The sequence below is a fragment of the Aegilops tauschii genome, chromosome 4 (assembly GCF_002575655.3).
Source record: "Aegilops tauschii subsp. strangulata cultivar AL8/78 chromosome 4, Aet v6.0, whole genome shotgun sequence".
NCBI lineage: Eukaryota > Viridiplantae > Streptophyta > Magnoliopsida > Poales > Poaceae > Aegilops > Aegilops tauschii.
In genome coordinates this window covers 51303166-51316426 of record NC_053038.3, presented here as the reverse complement: position 1 = coordinate 51316426, position 13261 = coordinate 51303166, and the positions used below count along the sequence as shown (strand labels likewise).

The following is a 13261-nucleotide window of genomic DNA, read 5'->3' as shown; positions in this document are numbered from 1 at the left end:
CGACAAATGGCTAGAAGCCATGAAATCCGAGATAGGATCCATGTATGAAAACGAAGTATGGACTTTGACTGACTTGCCCGATGATCGGCGAGCCATAGAAAACAAATGGATCTTTAAGAAGAAGACAGACGCGGATGGTAATGTGACCATCTATAAGGCTCGACTTGTCGCTAAGGGTTATCGACAAGTTCAAGGGGTTGACTACGATGAGACTTTCTCACCCGTAGCGAAGCTGAAGTCCGTCCGAATCATCTTAGCAATTGCCGCATACTATGATTATGAGATATGGCAGATGGACGTCAAAACGGCATTCCTTAATGGCTTCCTTAAGGAAGAATTGTATATGATGCAGCCGGAAGGTTTTGTCGATCCTAAGAATGCTGACAAAGTATGCAATCTCCAGCGCTCAATCTATGGGCTGGTGCAAGCATCTCGAAGTTGGAACATTCGCTTTGATGAGATGATCAAAGCGTTTGGGTTTACACAGACTTATGGAGAAGCCTGTGTTTACAAGAAAGTGAGTGGGAGCTCTGTAGCATTTCTCATATTATATGTGGATGACATACTATTGATGGGAAATGATATAGAATTCTTGGAAAGTATAAAGGCCTATTTGAATAAGTGTTTTTCAATGAAGGACCTTGGAGAAGCTGCTTATATATTAGGCATCAAGATCTATAGAGATAGATCAAGACGCCTCATTGGTCTTTCACAGAGTATGTACCTTGACAAGATATTGAAGAAGTTCAATATGGATCAGTCCAAGAAGGGGTTCTTGCCTGTATTGCAAGGTGTGCAATTGAGCACAGCTCAATGCCCGACCACGGCAGAAGATAGAGAAAAGATGAGTGTCATCCCCTATGCCTCGGCCATAGGGTCTATTATGTATGCCATGCTATGTACCAGACCTGATGTAAACCTTGACGTAAGTTTGGTAGGAAGGTACCAAAGTAATCCCGGCATGGAACACTGGACAGCGGTCAACAATATCCGGAAGTACCTGAAGAGGACTAAAGATATGTTTCTCGTCTATGGAGGTGGCGAAGAGCTCGTCGTAAAGGGTTACGTCGACTCTAGCTTCGACACAGATCTGGATGACTCGAAGTCACAAACCGGATACGTGTATATTTTGAATGGAGGAGCAGTAAGATGGTGCAGTTGCAAGCAAAGCGTCATGGCGGTATCTACATGTGAAGCGGAGTACATGGCAGCCTCGGAGGCAGCACAAGAAGCAGTCTGGATGAAGGAGTTCATTACCGACCTAGGGGTGATTCCCAATGCGTCGGGCCCGATGACTCTCTTCTGTGACAACACTGGAGCTATTGCCCTTGCCAAGGAGCCCAGGTTTCATAGGAAGACCAGGCATATCAAGCGTCGCTTCAACTCCATTCGTGAAAGTGTTCAAAATGGAGACATAGATATTTGTAAAGTACATACGGACCTGAATGTAGCAGATCCGTTGACTAAACCTCTCCCTAGAGCAAAACATGATCAACACCAGGACGCAATGGGTGTTCGATTCATCACAATGTAACTAGATTATTGACTCTAGTGCAAGTGGGAGACTGTTGGAAATATGCCCTAGAGGCAATAATAAATGGTTATTATTATATTTCTTTGTTCATGGTAATTGTCAATTGTTCATGCTATAATTGTGTTATCCGGAAATCGTAATGCATGTGTGAATACATAGACCACAACGTGTCCCTAGTAAGCCTCTAGTTGACTAGCTCGTTGATCAACAGATAGTCATGGTTTCCTGACTATGGACATTGGATGTCATTGATAACGGGATCACATCATTAGGAGAATGATGTGATGGACAAGACCCAGTCCTAAGCATAGCTCAAAGATCGTGTAGTTCGTTTGCTAGAGCTTTTCCAATGTCAAGTATCTTCTCCTTAGACCATGAGATCGTGCAACTCCCGGATACCGTAGGAGTACTTTGGGTGTGCCAAACGTCGCAACGTAACTGGGTGACTATAAAGGTATACTACGGGTATCTCCGAAAGTGTCTGTTGGGTTGGCACGGATCGAGACTGGGATTTGTCACTCCGTATGACGGAGAGGTATCTCTGGGCCCACTCGGTAATGCATCATCATAATGAGCTCAATGTGACTAAGGAGTTAGTCATGGGATCATGCATTACGGTACGAGTAAAGAGACTTGCCGGTAACGAGATTGAACAAGGTATTGGAATACTGACGATCGAATCTCGGGCAAGTAACATACCGATTGACAAAGGGAATTGCATACGGGATTGATTGAATCCTCGACATCGTGGTTCATCCGATGAGATCATCGTGGAACATGTGGGAGCCAACATGGGTATCCAGATCCCGCTGTTGGTTATTGACCGGAGAGGCGTCTCGGTCATGTCTGCATGTCTCCCGAACCCGTAGGGTCTACACACTTAAGGTTCGGTGACTCTAGGGTTGTAGAGATATGACTATGCGGAAACCCTAAAGTTGTACTACAGCCTTTGGCCCTTTGGCGCCTCCCTCCTCCCCTGTAACACCCCTCCCTCTCGCAGAAACTCGGCGAAGCCCTACCGAGATCCCGCTACATCCACCACCACGCCGTCGTGCTGCTGGATCTCCATCAACCTCTCCTTCCCCCTTGCTGGATCAAGAAGGAGGAGACGTCGCTGCTCCGTACGTGTGTTGAACGCGGAGGTGCCGTCCGTTCGGCACTCGGTCATCGGTGATTTGAATCACGGCGAGTACGACTCCATCAACCTCATTCATTGGAACGCTTCCGCTCGCGATCTACAAGGGTATGTAGATGCACTCCTTTCCCCTCGTTGATAGTATACTCCATAGATGATCTTGGTGATGCGTAGGAAAATTTTAAAATTCTGCTACGATCCCCAACATAGCCATGCTACCATCACCCAGTGGTTGCACCCAAAGGCCATATGCTCCCCGACTTCCGCACTATTGAGTAATGATCATGTATGGATGCATCCATACACCCGGAAAATAACCTACAAAAAGTTTGTGATGTTGGTCGGTTAAAGATAACATCATCCCGACAGTTCCAAATAGCCCAAAGTAATGCACAAACTTCCACTCGAATTTGTGCCGATGTATTATGCTCTACCCCATTTAACCAGGTACTAGATAAATTGGAAATGCTATTAGGAGACATTAAGGGAGACATGTATTGTACACTATAATAACCTGGCTAGTGGGTATTTTAGAAAAAGATGTTAATTGTTTTCTCTTGATCAGAAAAACAATGTTTACTACCTTCCCATTTACGTTTTGCCAAGTGGTAATTAGTGAAAATCACTCCCTTGCGCACAAATCACATAAATACCTTTATTTTTAAAGATGCCTTAGTTTTCCAAATATGAAGCGACCATTGGATTGGTCCAATGTTAATCAAGTTTACATATATAGATTTTACTGAGATCACGTCTGAAACCGAAAGTTTCCAATGGGGGGGAGGGGGTATCTGGCACATTAGATAGGTTGACCTCCATCAACCTACGCACCAATTGTAGTCATGTATCAAAACGTTTCCCCACTAGTACCTATGTAAACTGAATGTTTAAGGGAACGGAACCTAGTATTTATACTTACGAAAGCATCTATACATTGTACAGTACTCCCTCCGTTCCTTTTTGAAAGATGTACTATTTTTGACACGGTGACCAATGCACATAATTATAGATAAGCTAGGACGAAATTACCCTTGACAAATTTGTCGATTAGTGGCAATTAAATCAGTTATTACAGGAAAGTAAGAGATATATGCAATTGGCAGAGAGATACTTTCTTCTTTTGCTACAATGAGAGATACAAACAATCAGGAGAGAGATACTTTTCTTTTTCTGCAGGGTTAACAAGGGAATTATGAGGAATTAGAAGAAATGCATCTTACATTCTGGAATTTTATTAAAAAATAAATACACCTAAAGGAATGGAGGGAGTATTATATAGCATTGGATATTACAAGGCTAGAGGCATCTTCCTCAGCCAAGTATCTTCCCAGAATCTAGTAGTGTGACCATTCTCAGTTATGAATTTACTCCTATTAAAGAAGACACCTTTGTCCTCATCAACCCCTTCCAAAAAGGAGAGTCATTCAGTTGCGCCATAACTTGAGCCAGAGTTTTGGAATGCAGATAACTGTTACGCAATAATTGTATCCACACACCATCCTCCTCTACAGATAGCCGATATAACCATTTGCTAAGTAGGCATTTGTTCTTTACTTCAAAGTTCTCGATACCCAAACCCCCTTTGTCTTTCGATCTACAAAGTATGTCTCACTTAGCTAGTATGTACTTAGATTTGTTCTCATCACTTTGCCAAAAAATAATCGTGATCGATAAAAGTCCAACCTTTTCCGTACCCCTACAGGTATTTCAAAGAAGGATAACAAGAAGATCGGAATGCTTTGTAAGCACATAATTTATAAGAATTAACCGCCCCCATAAGACAGAAGCTTGCCCTTCCAATAGCTTAGTTTTTTTTCCTTTCGTTGTCTACATTTATCTAGGTTATAATCTTTTGTATATTTCAACCATTCATTAAATTTGATTTTTATGAATAGGGATACATTTTTGTAGCACCGTACAAAAAATGATTGGCTTTGAGTTTCCTTGCGAGGCTTTCCTTCGTGAACGGGAACCTATCCTTCCTAAAGGGGCGACATTCCCCTGAAAATGGGAGTCGTTCCCCCTGAAGACAAACTCCCAAGGACATGAAGGAAGTTTCCGTGCCCGGAGAGAATCATAGAAACACAACCCACTTTTGGACATGCTGAATTAGCCGTCACAGATTATCTCTTAAAGAGGCATATTGTCGATGATGCTCGTCGAGATCAGGGATTAAGGCTAATCCCATTTTAGTCGCTCAGTCAGGGGCTAAAGCACTTCAGTCCACTTCAGAAAGACACTTTATTTACCCAGGTTCAGGCTACCGCAAGGTATAATACCTACGTCCTACTCTTGGTCTTGATCAACTAATATGGATGGTTACAAAGTAGTACTCGAGATAACACTATTGTTCTTCTCCTAGTACTAGTGTTCTGCTTAACTTGTGTTGAGAGCTCACTTCCTCCAGCCCCCCCCCCCCCCCCGTCCGGCCTCTATCCTCCACTTATATAGGGACGGGGGCACCACAATGGCTTATACAAAACATCCTGATATGCTTATTAATGAACCATCCAAATGGGTCTGGCGCCAAAGCAAATGTACTATGAAGATCAAGGTTTTTGCATGGTTGTTGCTCTTTGATGCGCTCGATAATAAGGACATATTGCTTAGGAGACATTGAAGATCACCTTAGGAGGACAATTTCCATGTTACGTGCTCTACACAATCTCATGAGGACACGGACCATCTCTTCTTCTCATGTAACTGCAGCGTAAGAATTTGAAACAATTTGCAAATTGAGTGGGGTCATGGGAATAATATCAGGCAATGTTGGTTGCTTCTACCAAGATCAAACTTTCTTTTTGGAGGTTGTCTTCACTTATGCTTGGAACATTTGGATCCTGAGAAATGGTAGAACCTTTAGAGGGATTAGACCATCTTTTTTTTTGCGAAACACTACCTTTTGTTTCTTGGAGATGTAATTTTGTACATGAATTTCTTTGCTTGCTAAAGTGAAGGACTATAATAGGCCAACGCTCTTGGCTTGGATCAATGGTTTGAGACTATATATGTTCTCTCTGTTTTTTCATTAAGGGCTGTGGGTTTGTTGCCCTACTAAATAGTAAAGGGTTGTGGGGTTGTTGCACGAACCGGACAAGCCCGCATGATGTAAGCTCACCAGAGCCGACAATTGTCATTGGGACGTTACTCAACCCAGGCCCGTCGTCGACCAACATGGAGCATCGATTATGCATGATAAACTATCCATCACAAGCGGGCACGAATGGCGCAAGAGAGGCCATGTTAAACGAATCCATTTCATGGACTCGCGCAAGACTGGTCAAAATGGTGGGCGAGAGAAGCAACCATAATGGCACACCTGCATATACAAACAACCCGTGGAGCACATAAGCTCGAATGATCAAAAACACATATAAAAAATGATGTAGCCAATGACAACTCAAACATAAAGGTAACACTGCAATAAATCATAGGGAAATAATCCGTAGCACAATACATCATTTTTGTCAAAGGATTACAAATGCTATGATCGAAGGATAAAGATGGAGATGCAGACGCCGGTGAAGTCATTGGAGGCGGTGGAGGCGACCGTGAAGGCACCCAACGGCGTCCTGGTAACCAGCGGAAGGGGTGGAAAAGGACCCCCAAAGCGACGGCAGAGAAAACACGAAGAGAGACATGACATGCCACGAGAAGCTAACGTGCCGCCGGCCGCCACCAACTGCAAACAAAGCAACATCGCCGAGCAAGCTTGAAGAAGTCATGAGGCAAAAAAGAGAGGGTGATGTGTGAGGCAAAGCAGGGGAGAAGAAGAAAGCCACCCCGTCATATACTAGAACAAACCGACAGACCACACCCTAAGGGCCTACCCGAACGACAGCACCAACCATCAAAAACCGAGCCGGCGCCACGTAAGTTCCTTGTGCCCGGATGGGCAAAGAGCCCTGGCAAGCGCCTCCCAAAAGCGCAAGGCGGCGCGCGTGGAGGGAGGCCGACACACCTATGCACAGCCGGGTTTGTCACCCTAGGCGTTTGGGTACCCTAACCCGCTACTCGAACCCGAACCGAATTCCCGAATTGTTGTGTAATTAGGGTTCGGTTCTCATTTCCTGGCTATTCGGTTTTTAGGTTAAGCTTCGGATTCCGGTCTGTAAAACCCAAAATACCCATATTACCTAAATTATTCAGGCTATCATTACACTGTCATGTTACCCATACTAACTAAAATACTCATACTGCCCGAATTATTCATACCAAAAGCTGATGTGTGCTCCGAATATTTCGGACTTTTTGGGTACCTGAATTACCAGAACCGAAATTTCAAGTAATTTGGGTTCAGGTTTTCTTTTTTTTTGGCCGAAAAAAAAATCGGTTCCCATTTTTTATACCCGAATTGCCCAAACAGAAATGACCTAAATACCCGATCACCCAGGGTGACGGGTATGAACCGAACCGAACCGACCAGCCGCCTCTCCCGACCCGAAGGGCGAACGCACGCACAGCCGGGCAAAGGCAAACTACACGAGGCTCGCGCTAGCGACGCAACACGGCCAGGGCCGAAGGACACCGTCAGCCGGACCCAGCCTGACGCGAGCAAGCCAGCCCCGTGGAGCACATGCCGCTCACAGCAACTTGGCAAATCTCCGCTTCTCCTTCCTTCACTTCTCCTCTCAATTCTTCCGAGCTTTTACCAGGGAGGTAGGGAACACCTACACTCAACCTGTACCTCGTTGGTGCGAACAATGCAAAGAAAATTTAAAGTGCAGATACCAAGGAAAATGCAAAAGAGGAATCTCATCCCAGGCAAAGAAACTAGTCGACTCAACTGAAATTCACCACGACTCGCCGGCGTTACTGGTTCAAATCACATAAGTCTGTTTCAGCAAACACCTGCGCGCGCCATTATGCGACCCCTAATTAACCAGCCAACAAGGACCTCCAACGAACTGACTAACAAAGGAACACACGCTAAACTGAGAGTAAACAGCACCTTCTTAAAGTCTTAACGGCGACACAAAGGATCGGTGGAAACAGAATGAACACTGTTGATCAACAGGCACGCTTTACGCGGCGGACGATGTGGACCTTCATCGTGCACTCCTTGCAGTGCCTCAGCCGCTCGAGGAGGCAGACATCGCCCGGCCGCAGCCCGTTCTCCTTGGCGAACTTTACCCATCCACCCACAACCCTGTTGTTCTGAGGCCCGCGTCCCAGCGTCACTTGGCACCTCTCCCCGTCTCGCTCCAGCCAGATGCTTCGCACCTCGTCCCCCAGATATCTGCGGACATATCTCTTGGAGATGCTCTGGTTGGTTACAGACAGGGAAAAGAAGAATGTCAGATGATGGTGTTCAAGGAAATCAAGAAGTGAAAATTATTACTCCTAGTCAAGTTGAAAAAGGAAGTGAAATAATCAACTACAGGTTATGAATCTGCAGCATTCACAATAGTGTTTTTATCTGTGAGCAAAAGTTCAACAAGGCATATGTTGGTATGAACACTGGATCGAGCATAGATTGATTGGAGTTTGTAGCCACGGCAGCCCGGAGCGTCGATTCTCAGGATAGGAGAATAGACTGGTAAGAGGTACATTGTTGCTTGGTTGATAATGAATTAGGGTCTAGGGTGGCATCATATAGCTATGTGCAAGAGTCTTATTAGATGAAAAACATCGACTTGGGGGCTAAGAAACCTAACAAAATGGAAATATATGTCTAAACTCCAGAAGGAAATAGCAAACCTAACATGGTTACACATCTAGGCAGAGGCTGCTCCTAAATAGCCTTAGCGCGACACTTCTTGTGGCTTTGGGCTAGTGGCCTGTGATGGTATGCGATCATCCCCACATAACAGCAAATGCACTACCTAGTTCTAAAAGAAACATAAGAAATGCACTACCGTAGCACTAGCAGATTATGCACAGAAGAATAAAACATTTGTTTCGAAGGAAATTATATAATAAAATATGGAACTCACTAGAGAGAATCTTCCTGTAACATTGGTCTTCTGCATCACGAGCACACAGATGGGAATTTCAGAACCAATAAGGTCGACCTTCTGCTTCACTACCTTCTTCTGAATTAAAGGTATGCGCCTCAAATGCACACCGATGCAACCAGTCAAAGTGACACTATCCTCTGACATCGAAGAATCTCCTGCACGAAGAAAAGAACAAAACAACTATTCAATATAGCTGTGGAAGATGACGATACCACATATGATTTGGAAGGAACGACTGTGTCTCTAGTAACATGAACTGCATGAATCAGAGAAGGAAGAACTCGTCATACCCTCGTTGCCCGGACTCGAGTTAACCGTTTCAACTCGTATCTTTCTTTCCTTTGAGGGTGATTGCATTTCCATGGGCTGAGGACGAGAATAAGAATCCTCTACACTTGCATTACGTAATTGCATTTGCACGAGCTGAGGACGAGAATGAGAAGGTTCCACAGTTTTAGTAGTAGCTTCTTTACACCGTCCTTCGACACTCCGCCCACCAATTTGGGAGGGTCTACCAAAATCCTTTGCATGGATGATATGGACCTCCATTGTGCACATCTCATCAATCTTCAACAATTCAAAGATGCAGATATCACCGGTCTCTACATCATTGTCTTTCACAAACTTCCGCCAGCCACTAACAATCCTTTTGACTTCACGGCTACTGCTGAATTGCACATCCCACCTCTTGCCAAATCGCTGAAGACATACCCTTCGCTCCTTATCACCCACATGCGTCTGAACATATTTCTTGGAGAAAGTCTAGTGACATAATTGGGGGAAGATAATTAGATAATGGCATTCATGTAAAGTGCAAAATAATAGGAGGTATAGAATCTGGAAGTTTAGTCATGGAAGGGTTAACGAGTGAAAGCATTCAAAACAGTACTTTCAACAGAAAACTATGGTTTACTAATAAGCTTGATGCACAGTTCTAGAAGAATGCTCCTTCAACAGTAAAAATTCAACACTCACTAAAGTGCACGTTCCTGTAACATTGAACCTCCTCATCACAGCCACAAAGATTGGATTGTCCTCATGAATAGATTTGACCTTCTCATCAACTTCCTCCTTCTGCACTGTATTTAGACTGGCATTATGTATGAGCGTGTATCTAGGTGAAGCACAACCTTCAATGTCATGTTCAGAGGACAAAGAATCTCCTGTGAACAAAATGAAAATAACTAATCAATATGTCAATAAAATATGGAAACATCAAGTTTGATTGGAATGGAATTGTATCTCCATAATAAAAAATTGCAAGAAATAACTCACTGGGAGTACCTGAAGGACTCGTCGCTGTCTTGTTGCCCATACTCGAGTAATCCCATTGAAGCTTTGTTTGTCTCAGCTTGGTAGGTCTACAAAACAGTTGCATTTGCATGGTCTGAGCATGACCATTAGAATGATCCACGACCTCGCTAGATGGTTGCATTTGCATGGTCTGAGCATGACCATTAGAATGATCCACAGCCTCGGTAGATGGTTGCATTTGCACAAAATGATCCACAGCCTCAGTAGATGGTTGCATTTGCGTAGGCTGACTATGGCCAAACAAATTGTTCACATTTTCAGTAGGCGGACTAAAACCAACAGGATCATCCAAGTTTTCAGTAGGTGGTTGCATTCGCATGGGCTGAGGATGCGCATGAGAAGGGTTTGCATTTTCAGTAGGTGGTTGCATTCGCATGGGCTGAGGACGCCTGTCAGAATGGTTGGCAGTTGCAATAGGCGATTGCACTTCCATGGGCTGAGAATGACCATGAGAACGGTCCAAATTTTCAGTACCGCTGTTGTGACTTTCCTGTACAGGAGGAGCATTGTCTCTAATAACAGAGAATGGTTTCTCGCGACCAAATCGATCAAAAACTATGACATCAAACTGAGAGTTTCCTTTGTATCTGAATACCACACAGTCGTCCATATGTAGATCATAGGTTTTGACGAATGTTCCCCATCCCGCTTGAAGAACTAGTTTATCTGGATACTTGGCAACTCCAATGGTGTAACTGTGACCATTTCGTGTTTCTAGCTTGATCTCCGTTGGGATCTCACCCCTGAAACGTCTCAGAAATTCATCTGGGACGATCTGCAGAAAGAACCAGGATTAATAATACAGTTCAAACTTTAAGAGCATGGTTCTTGTGAGGTCAGTAAACAACGAGCAAGTGTGGCGTAAATAAGATATTTGATATCTCTCTTGAGAACATGACGAAAGAAAAGGCACTAGCTTACTTCTCTACCTTCACTCTCCGGGCATTTAGTGTTTATGCTATCACGCTAATCATTTTGATTCATGAAAAAATGTTGCAGAGGTAATGCATACTTTCACAGTCTGTTCATATCCCTACAATAGTACACTACTATATGGAGTTTCAGCTTCCAAGGTAACTGATTAAACAAAGAATACAATCAATAACATAGAAAGATCGCATGGTAACACAACCGATACTCAATCTCTACTCTCAGCCCTAGGTTAAATCTCAGTTATGAAGACCTTTCAATGCTAACACTGAAATGAACTTTTACAAGAATAAACGTGAGCAGAATATATATCCAAATTTCTAAAGTATTGCATCGCTTGGATTTTTTTTTTCAAGAACATGCATCACTTGGATACAATTCACTGGCATATGCAGTAGTGTACAGAACATATCAAACTTATTCCCCTAAAAAACTGCATTCGCACCATTTTTACTGTGAAACATTAGTTTTTCATTATCCAATCATAGAGATCATTATTATCTCGTAGATTCCAAGGCGTGCCAATTTTACTATAAGCCATTAGTTTCTCACGCGTATGTTTTCGACCCGAATAGTTCTCATGCATATCATTACATAAAGTTTTCGCAAGTGCACAGAGTATTCCAAATGTACAAGTCTGAATTTTTTATTCTCGAAATTATTGAAATGCGAGAAAAGGGGTAAAACTTGCAGACATGACGCAACAAATTATTTGTACAGGTATATACATGTAAAATCAAAGTTCAACAATCGACGAATGGGGTGGAAGTAAAACGGTTGAGAAAATATCATAATAAATAAGAAAGTATTCACCTTCCGATCTATTGTTAATATGTGCTAATTGGGAGCACAAAAGTACATTTTGTTATTTAAATGCTCATGTAGGTACAATTCTTGCAAACTGTATCAATGCCATACAAAAAGGTAGAGGAATTGAGGAAAGTTGTCTTTTCAGTGTTAATGTAGGTGAAATTGAGAAATTATTAATTGGAAAGGAACAATTAAGTACAAATTAAAATGTTCCATTTCTCTTTGCACGAAAGTCTTCCTTTTTTAGTCGGCCAATAGCTAACCATATGTACTCCCTCTGTCCCAAAATTCTTGTCTTAGATTTGTCTAAATACGCATGTATCACACACAAAAAAACAGCAAGTATGTATGGTCAAATGTACCCTTGACCGATGGATGGCTAGGACTAAAAACAGAGGAGGGTGTCTGTGGCTCTGCGCTACATCAAGCAGGTAACCGACCTAGTTATCATCGAACAATAGAATCTGACGGAAAAATCTGATAAACCAGCATGACTAATTTGATCAGAAGCAACAACTTTGTTCATCGACTCCATGACTCTAAACTCCACAGAATAATGGGGGGGAAAGAAGAAACACAAGGAAATGAAAAGAGTAGCGTGGTTGAATGTGATTTACCATCTCCTGACCACAGTCATCGACAATGAACATCAGGAAGTGTTTCTCCCGGTCATCCAAATTGCAGTAGTCGAGTTCATCCCTCCGCTCGCACCTTTCGCACCCCATCTTTCCACTGGACATGCATTGCACAGTCAAAGAAAAACCATCAGCGGCAAAGATTTGGCACTGGAACGCGAGAAATGATAACCCGTTGAGTATGATTAGATATGAATCTCCGCATTTGGGGGTATCCCGTATCCAATCCAACGAAACCGGATCGGAGGGGGGCTCACCTTGAGCGAGTCGACGGGCGAGCCTGGGATCCTGGCCAACGGGAACCTCGGGACGCGCGCCGATCCTAGATCAACAGAAAAACATCGTGAGCGGCGGGTGTCGTCGAGTGGCCGCGCATTGTGCGAGAATGTGCGGAGCTCGGCCTCGGATGCTGCTGGAACTCACTCAACAGTGTCAGCCTAGGAGGTGCCGACGGGGAAAGGGAGAGGGGGAGAATCTCAGCGGGGATGACGAGACCTGTGGACGCGGGGCGGGGCGGCGCGGAAGGACACTTGGCTCCCTCCTGCTGAACGTTGGGTGGGCGGAGACAAGAGGCGATGGAGTGAGTGCCTTTGGCTCTCGCGCCAACCACCGGAGCCACGGTTACTTGACTGCCTGCCAGCACGCGGCGGATCGCGGTAATTGATGGCGAGGATGGGGTAGTTTGGTGCGGCGATAAATTCCGAGACCACGGAGTTGTGGAGATTGATTGACCATGTCACCGCTCGCTAGAGCTACCTCGTTTTTCACGGAATTGTCAATAAAATAATTATTCATGTTTTAGTTTGAGAAACACTAAACACACACATCATACAATTACGAGTACCTTCCGAGCCGACGAGTCTTGAGATCGATGAAGCCACCATATGCGTCTTGCTATCGACAGAAACATTCCCTAGTGAAAGAATATGGTGTGCATGGACTG

General features: G+C 44.0%; 1 protein-coding gene across 1 annotated transcript; it reads right to left on the bottom strand.

Moving 5' to 3' along the window:
• Positions 1–7427: 7427 nt before the first annotated feature.
• On the bottom strand, positions 7428–12873 carry LOC109760187 (putative B3 domain-containing protein Os08g0325100). The gene is made up of 8 exons (XM_020319023.4): positions 12814–12873; positions 12576–12640; positions 12301–12415; positions 9914–10718; positions 9605–9792; positions 8920–9391; positions 8606–8784; positions 7428–7934 (listed from the first exon to the last, which is right to left on the bottom strand). Exons 3-8 carry the CDS (start codon positions 12406–12408, stop codon positions 7680–7682), a joined length of 2007 nt encoding a protein of 668 aa, XP_020174612.1. The 5' UTR covers positions 12409–12415; positions 12576–12640; positions 12814–12873; the 3' UTR covers positions 7428–7679.
• Between the last annotated feature and the right edge of the window lie 388 nt (positions 12874–13261).